At 38.8% G+C, this 19,439-nt stretch overlaps 1 protein-coding gene across 1 annotated transcript in view; it reads right to left on the reverse strand.

Annotated features, from left to right (window-relative positions):
• Positions 1-1,095: 1,095 nt before the first annotated feature.
• The window catches only part of LOC132400593 (exostosin-1-like), a 450,728-nt gene continuing 432,384 nt past the window's right edge, over positions 1,096-19,439 (reverse strand). Inside the window, exon 12 of the mRNA XM_059981686.1 lies at positions 1,096-6,245. Coding sequence (XP_059837669.1) covers positions 6,060-6,245 — 186 coding nt within the window. The 3' untranslated portion in view covers positions 1,096-6,059. The remainder of the gene's footprint in view (positions 6,246-19,439) is intronic.

Genomic DNA, 19,439 nt, shown 5'->3' on the forward strand with positions numbered 1-19,439 from the left:
CCCTCCTTCCTAATGGTAACAATGAGAAAAGGGCATACCCTGGGTAGTGGGGTCCTTAATGATGGATGCTGCCTTTCTGAGGCACTATTACTTGAAGATGTCTTGGATAACATGGAGACTACATATGGCTGAATGATAATTAAATTTGAACTTGAACATGAATGCCATATTTAAGTTTGCTGATTACACTACTGTCATTAGCTGAATCAAAGGTTGGGACAGAGGGAGATTGAAAATCTGGCTGAGTGGTGTCACAATAACAACCTTTCACTCAATGTTAGCAAGACCAAAGAGCTGATTGTTGACTTCAGGAGGAAGAAACAAGAGGTCCATGAGCCAGTCCTCACTGTGGAAATCAGAAGTCCACAACTTTAAATTCCTCGGTGTTAGCATTTCAGAGGATCTGCCCTGGTTGAAATTGGCTCTTAAGTAAGTGCAATCATGAAGAAAGCATGGCAGTGCTTCCACATCCTTAGAAGTTTGTGAAGATTTGGTGCGACATCTAAAACTTCTATACATGTGTGGTGGAGAGTATATTAACTGGTTGCATCATGTCCTTGAATTGACAATCCTATGAAAAGTAGTGGATACAGCCCAGTCTATAACAGATAAAGCCCTCCCCACCATTGAGCACATCTACACAGACCGCTGTCGCGGGAAAGCAGCATCCATCATTGTGGACATCCACCCACACCTCTCTTCTCATTGTTGCCATCAAGAAGCAAGTGTAGGAGCCTCAGGACCCACACCACCAGGTTCAGCAATGGCTCTCTTCAGCTCAGGCTCTTGAACCAGAAGGGGATCTCTTCTCTGAATTTCACTCACCCCATCATTAAACTATTCCCACAGCCTTTGGACTTATTTCAAAGACTCTTCCTCTCTTTATCTCACGTTGTCGATATTTATCGTGTATTTATTTATTTATATTTTTCTTTTGTATTTGCACCCTGGTTGTTTGTCCTGTTGAGTGCATTCTTTCATTGATTCTATTGTGTTCCTTGAATTTACTATGAATGCCTGCAAGGAAATGAATTTCAGGATTGTATATGGTGATATATATGTACTTTGATAATAAATTTACTTTGAACTTTGAACTTTGATTTAGAAAAAGATCATTTTATTTCAACAATTTAAGTCATATATAGAAAATTGGCATTTACAATATTTATTGTTTCCATATTTAAAAAGTTTCTGCAATTTGCTCTACATAAGCAAAGTGGGAAGTTGAGTTACATTTCACACCTCCTGATTCGGCACTGCAATTTGACCACATGCAATGGTAGGTTTGCTGTAAGCCAGACTAAGCAAGAATGTGAATGTGGAACCCAATATTTCAAAGGGTTTTCTGTTGATGGATCTCATCCTTGCTCATCTGGGATTAAAATTGGCTTAGGGAATCATTGCTTGTTTTGAAATCACAAACAGCATATCTGTCAGGACTCCTAATAGCCCAGCATGTTATAAAATCAGACCACAGTGAAATAAAGCTCAACAAAGGCACAACTCATAAAAGATTCAAAATGAACAAATCTAGCAAGAAAATACTTAAAACATTCACCAAAGCAAGAGATGGACAGTGGCATTTAAGTTATGCAGTCAGGGAAAACCTAAATGAGAAAATATTTGATTGTATCTTCAAATGTTAAAATGAACAGTAATACCTTTAAATGAGATTCGCTCTCAAACTCATCCTGCGATGACAATCCTTTATATGCCTCAGATGCATAGACTGTGCAAGAACATGTTGATCCTGTTTTTGACTTCTGAGAACCATTCTAACATAGTATTTCAGCATATGGCTTGGGTGCGGCAGTGCACATTCTAATTTAAGAAACATCTATAGTCGTTCCAAAAATTAATTTGGAACTGTCATAACCCCAAATTTAATTCAGTTTCCAGTTCATTTTAAAATTATTTCATCAAAATTCACTATCAAGAATGGACACCCTGCTGATCTAAACCTGTTAAATTAATAGTTACTCAGAAACCAGAAGCTGTACAAATTCTGTAATGAATTAATATCAATAATAGCTAATCATGTACATACAATGTAGAATTAAATATTAAAACTAATGCATAATTAAATCAGGAAACAATACTGATCTGCTGCTCGGGATGCTGATCTGATAAGTGGAAGCTCAAACGGGAAAACAAATCAGATCCTGCCGTGGAAGGTTAAGATAGTCAGCAGGAAGGAACACAACTTAAAGAAAAATAAAACAATTGTGAAAATGCAAGCCATGGTTTATCTTTCTTAAGCTTAAAATGCTTTTCCAAAAATAAAGCAATAATTAGGGTTGCAAAGATTGCTTCTGAGAAAGACTTAACCTAATTGCATTCAAGTATTCAATTACTTGTCTTTGTAGTTCCAGTTATTAATGCATGCCTATGCAGAATATACATATTATCAGGATATAACTGTCCCTGTGTGAGTTTTTGGAAACACGCTGTCCATGTAGCAGCCACTTGCTCAGAATGTTTGCTCAAGCTGTGCTGTTGCTGATTTCTGTATGAAAGTTCTACTGCAGTTGCTGAGGAATGAATTGATTACTTGGATTTTTAAACTGTCTGAGGGAGTGGGACAACTAACTAGTAAGGAAATGGTCCCCAAGTAGGCCTGAGGTCACTTGCTTGCTGAAGGATTGAACTGGATTGGGGCCAACATCTTAATGAAGCAGAAGGAAGGCAGTAATCAAGCTGCTTGGAGACTACTGTTTCTTTCTGCACTGCTTTTTCCTCTGCTTCTTTACTGGTCTGAGTGTGCTTGCAGAGGCCTCTCTATGGTTGGCTCACCAAGCCCACTCCACCCAAATCTGCTGATCCTTGTGTATTCAAAGTTGAGATCTAAAATAGTGTTTCCATTCTTAACTGATAGAACACAACATGATGGCAATTGTGCTTCTTTGAGACTTTCATGCACGTTTCCATATTCACTGTATATATTTACCAAACCAAAAGTCCCCAAGACCATCTCTGAAAGTGACAGGATTTGACCAGAAAACCCATGACTGTTAAATTCTGTCTGTCTTAATTGCAAGAGAAGTTACCAGTCAGTACCCTACTGGAGAGATGCAACTCAAAGGAAATAATCTCATCAGTCAAAAACGTAAAATGAATTTCAAAGCTGATTTTTGGACATTGGTCCTTGTGATTAAATTCGTATTCAATAAATAATGTTGAGATTGACAAAAAGAACTAACGATTAATTCAGGAAACAGGTTTAGAAGGAAATGAGATTGGAATCAACAATTTAGTTATCAGTTTCATTACAGTGATGTAAACTGATCAAACATGACCCATTGGCTACTGTTTATAAATGAAAAGACAATTGGTTATTAACACCTACAGATTACTCCAAAGATACATTTTACAGAAGAAATTCTCTTGAATATATCCTCCACCAATGTGATTTGACATGATTGATATAAGGTTGTGGATGTAATAGCAACCCAATAAAGTTAACTTCAACTTTTTCTGCTGCTCCGTGATTTTTATGCAAATATATATTTGATCAAATTAAACCAAAAGTCTGTCAGTAATGAAGCAACAAATAATTTGTTGGAGGAACTCAGTGGGTTGAGAAGTATTGGGGGGGGGGGCGGATGGGGGAAGAATTGTTGATACTTTGGTCAAAACCATGCGTTGGGACTTCTATCAGTTATGCTACATTTTTGTCATTGAATTATTACTTAGTAATGATACATTTTTGTCATAACTTTGTTACTTCTATTGCATTAAGGAAACAATTTCTCACTATGAGAGGCACAATTATAGCAATGATAAATCTTTTTGTCAGTGATGAAGCAAAATGAACATGTGGATGCTTCATACTGGCATTTGGGTATAATATACATTCATAATGAAAAGCCAGTAGCATCATAAAGTGCCATCTATGTATTGAATTTATTTCTTAGTATTATCACCTATTAGTAAAACCAAATTTAAAATGAATCTTGTGGGTATTTTTCTTTGAAAGGTTTTGCAGAGAGACAGAAAAAATTCATAAAGTTAATCTACATGCTTTGATGAAAGAATGAAAATGAATGCAGCTCGCAAACAACCAGTCACCTAGACAAGCTCATCGTTACAAATACAGGTTGAGTATCCCTTATCCAGAATACTTGGGCTGGAAGTGTTTTGGATTTCAGATTGTTTTCAGATTTTGGAATCACCATTATATCTGATTCTAAATTTATGTGCTACCGTTATGCAGTCTTTGTCTTATACTTCAGATTTTCATCAGCGACTATCTTGGCAAACTCACCAATGAATTTTTCTGCTGCTTCATCATCAGCATTTGCTTTATCACCATCAATCTTTAAAATTTAATGTTGTGTCTTTTCTTAAATTTCTGCAACCAGCCTGCTGAATATTCACAAATGCCTTCAATTTTCAGTTTTCAATGATAGATCCTTGCTTGTTTCATGATCTGCCTTCCGTTAAGCAGCATATGTTCACTCTGACGCTGATGAATCCACTCTTTCAATACATGATTGAGGTCTTTATTCTTTTCTTTATGCAGTGTTTTTCTATTTTTCATTAACTTCTGTTCACGACGTCACTTCTCAGAACCGTCTGTGATGCACCAAGATCTGTGCATTGCCTGGGAAGCTTCCCAGTGCCTTGTGGAATTTTCCATTTGTGACATAATGTCAGCGTTCAAAAAAATTTCAGATTTTGGAGGTTTTCATAGAGTCATAGATAAGTACAGCACAGAAACAGGCCTTTCAGCTCACCTAGTCTGTGCCAAGCCAATTAAACTGCCTACTCCCATCAGGACCATAGCCCTCTGTACCCCTACCATCTACATACCTATCAAAACTTCTCTTAAATGTTGAAATTGAGCATACTTGTTCCACACTCTAATGACCCTCTGAGTGAAGAACTTTTCCCTCATGTTCTCCTTAAACTCTATACCTTTCACCCTTAACCTATGACCTCTAGTTCTAGTCACACCCATTCTCAGTGGAAAAAGCCTGCTTGCAGTTGACCTATCTGTACCCCACATAATTTTGCATCCCTCTATCTTTGGATTTTGAAATTTTGGATAAAGGGTACTCAACCTCTGTTAGCAAAAGCAGCCTTGGACCATGCATTTTCAAATCTGACTTGTTCATTTTGGATTTATGATGTACTTATTTTTAAGCTGCATTCCCAGGGTTCGGATAATTTTTCACCATGTTATTGATGTGGAACCATGAGAAACTGAAAGCAGAGGGCTGCAGGGCATTCCTATTAGTCTTACCCATTGTAGTTACTTAGATCACAAAGCAAGAAATACTGTAAATTGTATATACTAAGAATAGTAATTGCTATATCAAAATATAATGTTATTTGATACTGATTTCTGCTTCTGGTTCATTAGTGTATCAAATTCTGATCGTGGCAATATTTTCACATAACGTTGTTATTCCAGAGTAATAGTTTTATCCAACTTAGAATTTACCTGGTACAAATCAGCCATCAATACCTGTTCACCTTGCTTTTTTCAAACTAGTCTGATGTATAATTGCAAATAGACAACACCGGGCATGATTGAGAATTGCTTTAAATTACCTGCCATGATGTGCAACAACATTTAATTGATGCACAATATTCTTTTATGTTCTTATTGGATGTACTTTGACCAGGATACAAATGCCACACATGGAAATAATTAAAACATAAGATGCAACAATTAGACAAAGAAGCAAAAAGAAACCTAATTTGTATTCAGCTGAACTTCTCAATCATCTTGCAAGCTTTAAATAGAAAATGTACATTCTTTGACCACGAATTTGCTATGTGCTGTTTATCCTTAAAATCTGCAAAGATTAGGCACGATTGTCAGAGATTTCAGTCTGAATAGACAAAATAAAACATTAATAAGATTGGGAACAAAAGCCAATCTCGCACCAATCTTATAGTCTGCACAAAGGTCATTGTTGTTTGGTCCCCAGAAAGTTGAATAATATTGTTGCCATGATTGTTGTTTGATACAACAGCATCATCGAGTTATTTGGGGGTTTTTAAATCAGGCAAATCCCACAAGCTTCTAAGTACAACAGTCCAGTGATCCTCTATAACCGTTCAATCTCCCTGTACTTCTTGCGCAGGATGGAGACTTGGTCTTTGAAAAGAATAGGATCCAACCTCATTTGTGAGTGAATGAGAGGCATGAAGCCAAACCAGCTGGCAAAAGTGTTCATGCAGGTCTGGCGTTGTGCAAAGTGATCTGGATCAGCCCAGCGGGAAGTCTTTGATCCCTGAGGAGAAAATGCAAAGTGAAGATATGAAAATTAAAAATACAAGCAACAGCACGCAGAGCAACATAGAAAACATGTTATCTAAAATGTTTCTCTTTATAATTCTTTATATTTTCAAAGGACTAGATAAGAGATTTAAACTAGTGCTATATGGGATACGTTATAAGTGTGAAATAGGAAAAATGCAAGATGGATTGCTCTACATAAATAATAATTCATGGTGTGGAGCACAATATAAATAGGAAAATATGATATCTAACCTGTTACCTTGGTAACTACAATGTTTGTACAATCTGCAGAGCAAGACTAGCTTACTATACCATCCTGCTCTTAAGCTTGCTGGAAATAATTTTCAATTCCAAAATCTGTTCTGTATGGAGATCTGTCATTGAATGGATTATCTTGACATTTCTTATGGCACTAGAGCACGAGGTAAACATTGTAAAATATTATTTTCAATGTGCTATGGATTTTAGTGGAGATCATTAATCTTTAAGAGAATATCTTTATGTCCTCGTGGTTGGTAACAGCAGCACAAATATGCACATCATTTAGTGGTCACAATCTTTATCAATATGAAAGTTAAAATAACTTTGTGGTTGATCACGACTGTCTTGGAGTTTCAAAAGCATCAAATGTACTCTGATTGCTATGCGACATGACTCCTGAAAATCTCATTATCTGTTTCTAACCTTTATAAGTGTTGCTATGTAAAACATGAAAATAATTCAGACACCAATAAGCACCCAAAGTGGCTGATTATTATTGCTTTCTTAATTTGGGGTAATTAGGAATGGACAATTAATGCTGCAAACACTGGTCCACATCCTGGGAAAGCATATAAAAATGCTAAATACACCAAGTGACCACTATGTTAGTAAGGGTTCCTAATAAAGTTGTCACTGTGTATGTTCGTGGTCTTCTGTTGTGGTAGACCATCCACTTCAGAGTTGCCCTTCTGTACTCCACTGCTTTAATGTGTGGTTATTTGAGTTACTGTCATCTTCCTGTCAGCTTGAATCAGTCTTGCTATTCTCCTCTGACCTCGTTCATTAACAAGGCATTTCTGCTCACAGAACTGACTCACTGGATGTTTTTCTTTTGTTTTTTGTACCATTGTCCGTTAACTCTAGAGATACTTGTGTATAAAAATCCTAGGAGACCAGCAGTTTCAACTCAAACTACACCGTCTGGCACCAACAAATATCCAAGGTCAAAGTCATTTATATTATATTTCTGTTCCATTCTGGCCACAAACAGGAGAAAATCTGCAGATGCTAGAAATCTGAGCAACACACACAAAATGCTGGAGGAACCTGGCAGACTGGGCAGCATTTATGGAAAAAAGTACAGTCGACATTTTGGGCTCAAAACATCGACTATACTTTTTTCCACAGGTGCTGTTGGCGTGCTGAGTTTCTCTACCATTTTGTGTGTGTTCCCCATTCAGACATTTGGTCTGAACAACTAGATCTCTTTACCATGCCTGCATGCTTTGAATGCATTGAGATGCTGTTGCACGATTGGCTGATAAATTATTTGCATTAATAAGATGTACAGGTGTACCTACTAAAGTGGCCACTGAGTGTATGATTCAAAACTATTTGAAAATTGAATTCTTCAAAGCCTTTGTTTAAATCTTGTTTCCTTTAAAAATTTCTTACATAAGCACAAAACCAAGGCATCTTTGTGAGGTTCAGTTATTCTTAAAAAATGTGGTTGATATTACCATGATCACACTTTCACTCTCTGGTCCAGTGGTTGGTGGTACTGTGCATAGTAGAAAGTTATCATGGGTTGCACTAGGACATTGATACAAAGCAGAGCTGGACTGAGAGCAGCAGATGGAATTCAATTTAGGATGTGTGAAGTGATACACTTTGGAAGTTTGAACTCGAAGGCTGAGTATAAGATTAATGGCAGCATTCTTAGCAGTGTGGAGGAACACAGGGATATTGGGGTCCATGTCTATAGATCCCTCAAAGTTGCCATGCAAATTCAAAGCATGATTAAAGAGGTGCATGGTGTGTTGACCTTCATTAGTTGGGGGATTAAGTTCAAGAAGCACAAGGCAATGTTGCAGCTCAATAAAACTCTGGTTAGACCACGCTTGGAGTATTGTGTTCAGTTCTAGTCACCTCATTATAAGGAGGAAACTTTAGAGAGGTTGCAGAGGAGATTTCCCAAGATTCTGCCTGGACTAGAGAGCATGTCTTATTAAGATAGCAAGTCAAGTCTTTTCTCTTTGGAATGACAGAAGATAAAAGGTCTTGTGATAGAGGTATATATGATGATACGAGGCACAGATAGAGTCGATAGCCAGCACCTTTATTGAAGGGTGGTAATGGCTAATATGCGAGGGCATAATTTAAGCTGATTGGAGGAAAGTATAGGGGGAATATTGGAGGTAGTTTTTTTTTAATACAGAGTGTTGTAAGTGAATGAAACACACTACCATGGGTGAAGGAATGTATTTTGCCTGGAGGTCAGTGACCAGTGACGTTCTGCAGGGATTTCGTCTGAAACCCCTGCAAATCAAATTTTTATGTTTTACACTGTACTGCTGTCACAAAACAACTAATTTCATGACACATATCAGTGATAATAAACCTGATTCTAGTATGACAATACCAATTACAAAACTTTTATTCAACATTTCTGCCATTTGTTCTTCCCCATTACTGATTCCATTCTTTTTTATATAATTTAAAAGGTCTTTTACTTCTGTTCTCAGATTTACTGGTGCCCTATTTCCATAAACTACTTGATGAGACCATAAGAAAGAAGTTTATCGACGGGAGTCACTAGTTGGAGTACTGCACAGATGTAACAGAAGCATTCCTGTCTGGTCTGGTGAAGATCTTTAAAACCCAGTCTCTATAAAAGAGGGGTAATACCTAGCAGAGTGGTCATCATTGGAGTAGTCTGAGGCAGAGTAGTAAGGCTTTGGGTCAACAAGGCTTCGATGAGCACATGCAGAGGCAAGGTAAGTAGACGAGTTCATTCCTTATTTCTTATTTAAATCTTGAGAGAATAGGGTGTACACCTACAGAGCCAGTGTTCTGTTCTGATTTCCAGGAGACTTCCCGCCTCCCTGATGGCCACATCTGCTCCAGGTGTATCAAGATGCAGCTCCTTAGAGACCATATTAAAGAACTGGAGCTGCAGCTTGATGATCTTCAGCTTGTTCAGGAAAGTGAAGCAGGAGCTACTGGGAAATTTCACCCCAAGGCTACAGGAGACCGATCAATAGGTGACTGTCAGGAGAGGAAGGGAGAAAGTCCGATAGTGGAGAGCACCCCTGTCCCCCTCAACAACAGGTACTCCATTTTGAGTACTGTTGTGGGGGTGTGGTGGTGGGGACCTACCTGGGGGAAGCAACAGCAGCTGTGCCTCTGGCATTGAGTCTGGCTCTGTAGCTCAGAACGATAGGAAACTGAAGAGGATGGCAGCAGTAATAGGGGACTTTATAATCAGGGGACAGATAGATGAATCCGTGGACACAAAAAGAAAACATGGATGGTAGTTTGCTTCCCAGGTACTGGGGTCTGAGATATTTCTGGATGTGTCCATAATATCCTGAAAAGGTGGTTGGTGGGGGGGGGGGGGGGGGGAGGTGAGCAGCCAGAAGTTGTGGTATATATTGGTACCAATGATATAGGCAGAAAAAGGGAGCAGGTCCTGAAAAAAGAATCCAGGGAGTTAGGAAAGAAGCTGAGAAGCAGGACCTTAAGGGTAGTTATCTCATTATTGCTGTCTGTGTCACGTGACAGTGAGGATAAGGATAGAATGATGTGGTAGATAAATGTGTGGCTGAAGAATTGGAGCAGGGGCAGGGATTCAGATTCCTGGATAATTGGGACCTGTACAAAAGGGACGGGTTGCACTTGAATCAGAGGGGGACCAATATTCTTGCGGCAGGTTTACTAGAGCTGTTGAGAGTGGTTTAAACTAATATGGCAGGGGGATGGGAACAAGGATGATAGAGCTGAGGATGAGGAAACAGGTTTACAAGTAAATAATGGATGTAACATGAATGTAAGAAAGAACAAGTCAATGACTAGGTACAAATGCAGAAAGAGCAAAGAGTTAAATTGTACCACAGAGGCAAAATTCAAAAGGGTGAAGAATGCAGGACTGATGGTGCAGTATTTAACTGTGTGTAGCATTCAGAATAAGGTGGACAAACTCATGGCACATGGTATGATGTTTTGGGCATCACTGAGTCATGGCTGAAAGAAGAACATAGTTGGGAGCTTAACATCAAAGGATATACTTTTTATTGAAAGGAGAGGCAGGAAGGCATAGGTGGTGGAGTGCCTCTGTTGGTAAGAGATGCAATTATATTTTTAGAAAAAGGTGACATAGGGTCAGAGGATGTTGAATCTTTGTGAGTTAAGTTAAGAAACTGCAAAGGTGAAAAAACATTAAGGGAATCATATATAGGCCTCCAAATAGCAGCCAAAATGTGGGGTTGAGATTGCAAAGGGAGCTGGAAAAAGCATAAAACAAAGGTAATGACACAATTGTAATGGGGGACTTCAATATGTAAGGAGATTGGGAAAATCAGGTTGGAGCTGCATCGCAAGAGAGGGAATTTGTTGAATGCGTATGAGATGGCTTTTTAAAACAGCTTGTGCTTGAGCCTACAAGGAGAAAGGCTATCTTAGATTGGGTGTTGTGTAATAATCCAGTTCTTATTAGGGAGCTTAATGTAAAGGAACCTATAGGAGGCAGTGATAATAATATGATTGAATTCATACTGCAATCAGAGAGGGAGAAGTATAAGTCACATGTATCAGTATTGCAATGGAATAAAGGGAATAACAGAGGCATGAGAGAGGAGCTTGCCCAGGTGGATTGGAGGAGAATGCTGGCAGGGATGGTGGCTGAATGGAGGAGGCTGAAGTTTCTGGGTATAGTTCACAAGGTGCAGGATAGATGTGTCCCACAGAGGAGGAAGCTCTCAAGTGGCAGGGGTAGACAACATTGGCTGACAAAGGAAGTTAAGGACTGTATAAAAGCCAAGGACAGGGTATATATGGTAGCACAAGTAAGTGGAATGTTGGATGATTGGGAAGCTTTTAAAATCTAACAAAAGGAAACTAAAAAAGCAATAAGAAGGAAAAGATACAATATGAGAGCAAACTAGCCAATAATATAAAGCAGAATACTAAAAGTTTTTTCAGTTGTATAAAGAGTAAAAAGGAGGTGAGAGTTGATATTGGACCACTGGAAAATGATGCTGGTGAGGTAATAATGTGGGACAAAGAGATGGCATGTGAACTTAATGAGTACTTTGTATCTGTCTTCACTGTGGAAGACACTAGCAGTGGGCCAAAGGTCCATGAGTATCAGAGAGCAGGAATGAGTGCCATTGCTATTACAATGGAAAAAGTGCTTGATTATAAAAGCAAGGAGAAAATGCTGACCCTTTGTAAGATACTAGTCAGGCTGCACTTGGAGTGTTGGGACACATATTTCAGAACAAAGGATGTGTTGTCATTGAAGAGAGTCCAGAGGAGGTTCATGAAGATGATTCCAGGAATGAAGTGGTTAACATATGAGGACTGTTTGGCAGCCTTGGGACTGTACTCACTGGAATTTAGAAGAATGTAGGAGGATCTCATTGAAAACTACTGAATGTTGAAAGGACTATTTAGGGTGGATATGGAGAGGGTATTTCCTATGGTGTGGGTATTCAGAATTAGAGAGTGCAGTCTCAAAATTGAGGGGCGACTTTTTAGAACAGAGTAAGGAGGAAATTCTTTAGCCGAAGTGTAGTGAATCTGTGGCATGATCTGCCACAGACTGCGGTGGAGTTCAAGTCCTTGGGTATACTTAAGGTGGAAGTTGATCATTTCCTGATTGGTCAGGGCATCAAAGGATATGGTGAGGGATCAGGTGTATGGAGTTGAGTGGGATCTGAGCTGAGCCATAATGGAATGGTGGAGTAGACTCAACAGGCTGAATAGCCTAATTATATCAAATCTGTGCCAGCATTCCAATATGGCTGATTGATTGATTATCCCCCTCAGCCCCATACTCTACCTTCTCCACGTAACCTTTCATACCCTTATGATTCAAGAAACTATCAACCTCTGCTAAAATATACCCAATACCTCCACAGCTGTCCATGGCAACTAATTCCACAGGTTCACTATCCTGTCTCAGGAAGTTCCTCATCATTATAAAGTTTTAATCAGCTTTTGCTGGTTTATGATTTCTCCAAACTTCAACTTTAAAATCCTTTTCTGCCAGACTAGTACCTTTCTTTCTTAATTGTCCCATGGTGTTTTTGTTTCAGAGTTACAAAGCCAGCCCTTACCTGATTTTTTACAGCTCTTCCAGCCTATTAATTGTAAGGTTGTTGAAATCCCTTGTGATTTTTTTTTGTAATTCTCTATAATTTGTTTACTTTTTCCTCTCTTAATTACTCCAATTAGTAATATTGATCCTTTATTATTCTTTATCTCTGTCAATATAGATTCTGTTTGTGTTCACTTATTACAAAGTAAGTTTTCTTCTTCTGTTATATAATCTTTAACATGATTAACCACTCTATTTCATATTCTCTTTCCTTTAGTTGTGAATCTCTGAAATGTTTAAAACTCAGTCCTAACTTTTCTCTAGTTAGATCTCAGTAATCCTCACTAAATCTGCTAGGTCACAGTGATTTATTGCCCTTGATTCCTCTTTATTACGATTGTGTGCATTGTCACACAGACTGATTGCAAAGGATGATATTAATCGTGGCTTTGCTGGCAGTTTGCTATGTGCCTGCAGCTCAAATGGATTTGATGGGTGAAAGTGTGAGGATATTTGTTTGGTATCCTGCAAAGATGGATATGCTTTGTGTATTTGCAAGGCTGGTAAGCAGTTGCCTATGCTGTGCATAATTATTTTGTGAATCAACACAAGATTTACAATGGAATGCTCTCGGAAAACATAGTAAAAAAAAGCATTGGACAAGTTAGAAAAGCTACTTTGGCCATGTTTTAGGAATAATTTATTTTGTTTTTGACTGCTCAGGGCACATGCAAGACCACATTCAATTTATTTGATATCTCTAATGAGATTGGCTTAGTGTGCTTCCTCGGTGGAATTTGCCCCTGTGGACTGCTCAATAGATAATATTTTGTAAAGGGCTCCAAGGATGCATTTTGTCATAAGGAAGCTGCCCTTCAATCCACTGTAGGAGTTGCTTTATTTTCAACAAAAGTGGTACTTTAAGGCAGAGCCCTAGATTTGCAAATGTTTCAGTGATACATCTTGCTCTGGTTAACGATGAAAAAAGCATAGTAAAATCTTCTAGGATCACATCAGATTTTCTTTGCTCACAGTAGTGCCTGAAGATGTTCATACCTGCTGATATTGTATCCTGCCAAGACATTAGTACCAAATAGTTTTAATTAAATAGCTATAATTAACAATTACCCAATGCAAATCTATATCATTACACAAATATTTCAAAGGTTCTATCACTTCAAAGAAGCTGACTGCAAATACAATGAAGAGATTTCAAAGAATGCATTAACAGAGTTGAAATTAAAATATAATTTGTTAAGTTGCTGTAAAATAGATTGCTTCTAGAATGTCATGGATCGGGTTACTGGCTCTTGTTGTAGACAACAAGACTTTGGTTAGGTTGAACTTATACTTTTTATTTTGTGACAAGGCCTAATATGATACAACCCCATGAATGTGATGCTGGCTCCTTACTTTTTTGCTCTTTCAGTCACCTTGAAAATGTATATAATTGTTGGAGAGAATGGTGATCAGCAGTACCACCTGTAGCTGACGGTAGCCACAATGAACAACGTATTAAGGTGGAATAGGAGGAAAATCAGGACATCTTGATCCTCTTATAATCTGTTATCCAGATTAGATAGATACTCTATTGATCCCAAAGGAAATTACATTGCCACTGTAGCATTACTAGTGCACAGATATACAAGTATTAGAAGTGAAGTAAAAAAGTAAAAATAAGTTACCTTAAAAATAAGATGTACTAGATTTACAAGATTTCCAAGTTCACACTGTTAAAATGGTAGTGCAAGAAATACTGTCATGTTATACAGTATTGGGTGCCCATTCATACTGTTCAGATAAGTGATGATAGTATTGCACAGGGTGTCCGCGATAGTAGGTTGTGGTAAACAGAGCTAAAAAGAGCTCTGGTAAGCAGAGGTAAATAACAGTCTATGAGTTGGTGGGGGGGGGGGGGGTGGCGGGTGGTCATCACTTCCCAGGCTATAGGTTGACTCATTATAGAGCCTAATGGCTGAAGGTAAGAATGAGTTTATATAGAGCTCTTTGGAGCTACTCTGTTGTCTTGGCCTCTATTTAGCCAAGGTGGCACGCAGAGGGTGAGAAACATGGTCCAGAATTGCCAGGATTTTCCGTAGGGTCCTTCATTCTATCACAACCTTCAGTATGTCTAGTTTGACTCCTATAACCGAGCCAGCCTTTCTAATCAGTTTATTGAGCCTGTTGATGCCATTGCTCCAGTGCACCACCACACAGAAAAATGCACTGGTAGAGTAGGTGAAGGAGAGACTCAGTCCTGATTGCTGATCAGGACCCCTGACTAACATTACCACTCTCTACTCCAGCGTGAACAAATGGTTGTCCTTTCCTTTCCCCGTAAAGAATAATTTGTATCACTAGCTGCCTAGTTACAGTGACTGATTCCACAATGGCTACTTTAGTCTATATATTCTTGCACTTAGACAAAAAAGGAATAGAAATGGGATGTATTGCATAATAACTAATTATTTTCCCCATAGACCTTTATACATTAATATAAATTAAAATGTTATTTTCTCCGTTCATTGAACCTTTTTTCATCGACGCCAAACTTCATTACTAATGTTTATAAGTATTACTGAACAATAGAAAAATATAACCCTGTGGTGAACTATGTGCCTGTCGGGACACACCCCTGCTGACTGCTCCTGTGGCTCCTCCCACAGGCCCCTGTATAAAGGAGACCTGCGGCCTGAAGATCGGCCTCAGTCTCCAGGACCTTGTATGATAGACACTCACTCCTGGTTCCTTCTTCCAGTCAATAAAAGCCGATATCTCGCCTACGTCTCAGTGTGAGTTATTGATGGTGCATCAAACCCCATTCACTGAGAAGAAAAAAACCATTAAGGTGTCCGTGTGATTTACAAACATGGACTACTGAAGTATATTGAGTCTGAAGTTTTGAAGGGATTATAATATAATCTTTGATACATTTTACCATAAGCAAACTACTCAAAAACTTCACATTTCCCTGGCGGAAACTGTGCTTCTAAAATCTGAAATTTCATATTATCTTGATTAGTTTAGTAGTAATTCAAGGCAGTTTATTCAATTGCTCAAGCTTATTTAAAACTAAGAAGGTACCATAGTTGTACTTCCCTTCATAAAACAGTTTATATTTGGCAGTGGAATCATTGGATTTGAATAGTGGCAAAGATGGATTCAGAATATCCAAGTAATGGTTCAAGTCAGGCAAGAAATAAATATTTGAAAAAAAGGGAATATTGCAAGGACTATCTTTAGACCTGAAATAATTTTTGTTGCATTGAAAATTTCTGCAAGTTTTCATCTTTCTCAGAAGCCACAGATTCTTCTAAACTAATTATTGATAGTGTTATGAAACCCTACGAAGCCATACATACAACACAGAATTTCACAGCTTTTGTGCCGGCCTTTTAACCTATTCCAAGATCGATCTAACCCTCCCCTTCCACATAGCTATCCAGTTTTCTTTATTCCATATGCCTGAGTCTCTTCAATGTATTTGCCTCTACCACCTCCCTAGCAGTGCCTACCACTCTGTGTGAAAAACCTACCTCTGGTATCCTCCTTTTACTTAACTCCAATTGCCTTAAATTATGCCCTCTCATATAATTAGCCTTTGATCTCCTGGGAAAATAGGTGCTTGTTGTCTATATATACCTTTTGTCATCTTATACACCTCTGACAAGTCCTCCTCCACACCAAAGACAAAAGCCATAGCTCGCTTAACCCTTCTCCTGAAGACATACTCCCTAATCCAGGAAGCATCCTGGTAAATCTCCTCTGAGTCCTCTCTAAGCTTTCCTCATTCTTCCTATAATGAGGCAACCAGAAATGAACTCAATTTTGTTGTTTAATCAGAATTTTATAGAGTTGCAACATTACCTTGAAAAGTTCTTGACTAATGAAGGCCAACACACCATATGCCTTCTCAACCACTCTATCAACTTGCACAGCAACTTTGAGGGATCTGTGGACATGGATCCCAAGATCTTTCTGTTCCTCCACACTTATAAGAATCCTGCCATTAACCCTGTACTCTTCCTTCAAATTCAACCTTCCAAAATGTATCACTGTTTTGAACTCCATCTGCCATTTCTCAGCCCAGCTCTGCATCTTATCAATATCCTATTGTTGGACCCCAGAACAGATATCTGTGGAACATTACTAATTATGGTCTTCCAGGCACAATACACTCCAGCTACTACCACATGCTGTGGACAAGCCAAATCCAAATCTACACAAGCAATTTCCCCTGGGTCGCATGCCTCCTGATTTCCTAAATGAGCATACCAAGCGTGTTGAACCCCTTACTAAAATCTATATGCACCACTTCCACTGCTCTACCTACATCAATTTTTTTTTTGTTACTTTCTCAAAAAAATCAATCGGGCTTGTAAGGCATTGCCTACCTCTCTCAAAGCCATGCTAACTATCTCTAATTGGACTCTGCTTCTCCAAATGTTTGTAATTACTGTCCCTAAGAGTCCTCTCCAATAGTTTGTCCTCCACTGATGGGAGACTCACAAATCTTTAATTCCCAGGAATATCCCTATTAGCTTTATTAAACAAAGGAATGACATTTGCCACCCTCCAATCTTCTGGTATTACTCCTGCGGCCAGTGCAGATGCAAAGATCATCAGCAAAGGCATTGCAATCTCCTCCATCGCTTCTGGCAGTAAACTGGGGTATATCCCAACCAGTCACAGAGATTTATCTATCTTAATGTTTTTCAAAAATTCCAGAACATCTTTTTATTAATCATGACATGTTTTAAGCTTACCTCACATTCATCAAGGTCCCTCTCAATGGTGAATCTTGAAGCTAAGTATTCATTAAGGAGCTCCTGACTTTCTCTGACTCCAGGTATGTTTTCTCTTTTATCTGATTGGTCCTACCTTCACTCTAGTCATCCCCTTATTCTTCACAAGTGTAGAATATCTTGACAATTTCCTTAATCCTACCAACGAAGGCCTTCTCATGTCCCCTTCCAGCTCTGCTGAATACTTTCTTAACCTCCTTTCTGTCTACCTTATAGGTATTAAGACCTCTTTCTTATCCTCGCTTCTAAACTGTAAGTATGCTTCCTTCTTACTCTTGAAAAATAAAACCACATTGTTGCTACACAAGTTGTAATACTACATGATCCATATTATTTATGTGACTCACTTAGACATTTGGCAATTCATTCTTATTTAATCACTTATTTTCTGTGTTGAAAAGTATCTATTAAATGATTCCCTGGCTTTACAGGCAGTGGCTTCGAAACTGAACCACGTAGCACATTTTTTTGAATGTAGCAAGTGATAAAATTGTTTTAAAAATAGATTGGAGATAAGAACAGCACCTTCCAATGTGCAAAGTAACACTGAGCTGCGTGTCAGTATATAGCAACTGGTTACACATGGTTGCTAGGCATGCAGCAATAATGTAAATAGGCATGCGATACATAAGATGGTGGAGCAGGTTAGGTTATTTGGCCCATCAAGTCAGCTCCACCAATGCATCATGGCTGATTTATTATTTCAGTATTATGTTTCAGTATTCTTCTATATTGATGTCCCTCAATTCTGAGGCTGTGCCCTCTGATCCTTGATTTTCCCATTATAGGAACCGTTCTCTCCACATCCACTCTATCTAGGCCTGTCAACACTTTATAGACCAGTGAGATTCATAGAACATAAAATAGTACAGCACATTACAGGCCCTTCGGCCCACAATGTTGTGCCAACCCTCAAACCCTGCCTCCCATATAACCCCCCCACCTTAAATTCCTCCATATACCTGTCTATAGTCTCTTAAATTTCACTAGTGTACCTGCCTCCACCACTGGCTCAGTCAGTGCATTCCACGCACCAACCACTCTGAGTGAAAAACCTTCCTCTAATATCCTCCTTGAACTTCCCTCCCCTTACCTTAAAGCCATGTCCTCTTGGTACTGAGCAGTGGTGCCCTGGGGAAGAGGCACTGGCTGAATTCCCCCTCATTTTTCTAAACTTTAGTGAGTATAGGCCCAGAGCCACCGAAAGCTCTTCATTTGTTAACCCTTTTATTCTTGGGATCGTTTTTGTGAACCTCCTCTGGACCCTGTCCAATGGCAGCACATATTTTCTTAGGTAAGAGGCTCAAAACTGCTCACAGTGCTCCGTGTGGTCTGAACCATGCCTTATTAAGCCTCAGCATTACATTCTTGCTTTTGTCTTTAATCAGAATCAGGTTTATTATCACCGGCATGTGACTTGCAATTTGTTAACATAGCAGCAGCAGTTCAATGCAATACATGATATAGCAGAGAAAAAAATAATAAATAAACAAGTAAATCAATTTCATATATTGAATAGATTTTTTAAAAGTGCAAACACAGAAATACTGCATATTTTTTAAAAAAGTGAGGTAGTGACAAAGATTCAATGTCCATTTAGGAATCAGATGGCAGAGAGGAAGAGGCTGTTCCCAAATCGCCAAGTGTGCCTCTTCAGGCTTCTGTACCTCCTACCTGATGGTAACAGTGAGAAAAGGGCATGCCCTGGGTGTTGGAGGTCCTCAATAATGGACGCTGCCTTTCTGAGACACTGCTCCCTAGAGATGTCCTGGGTACTTTGTAGGCTAGTACCCAAGATGGAGCTGACTGGATTTACAACCTTCTGAAGCTTATTTCAGTCCTGTGCAGTAGCCCCTCCATACCAGACAGTGATGCAGCCTGTCAGAATGCTCTCCACGGTACAACTATAGAAATTTTTGAGTGTACTTGTTGACATGCCAAATGTCTTCAAACTCCTAATAAAGTATAGCCACTCTCTTGCCTCTTTATAACTACATGGATATGTTGGGACCAAGTTAGATCCTCAGAGATCTTGACACCCAGGAAATTGAAGCTGCTCACTCTCTCCACTTCTGATCCC

The sequence above is a fragment of the Hypanus sabinus genome, chromosome 10 (genome assembly GCF_030144855.1).
Source record: "Hypanus sabinus isolate sHypSab1 chromosome 10, sHypSab1.hap1, whole genome shotgun sequence".
NCBI lineage: Eukaryota > Metazoa > Chordata > Chondrichthyes > Myliobatiformes > Dasyatidae > Hypanus > Hypanus sabinus.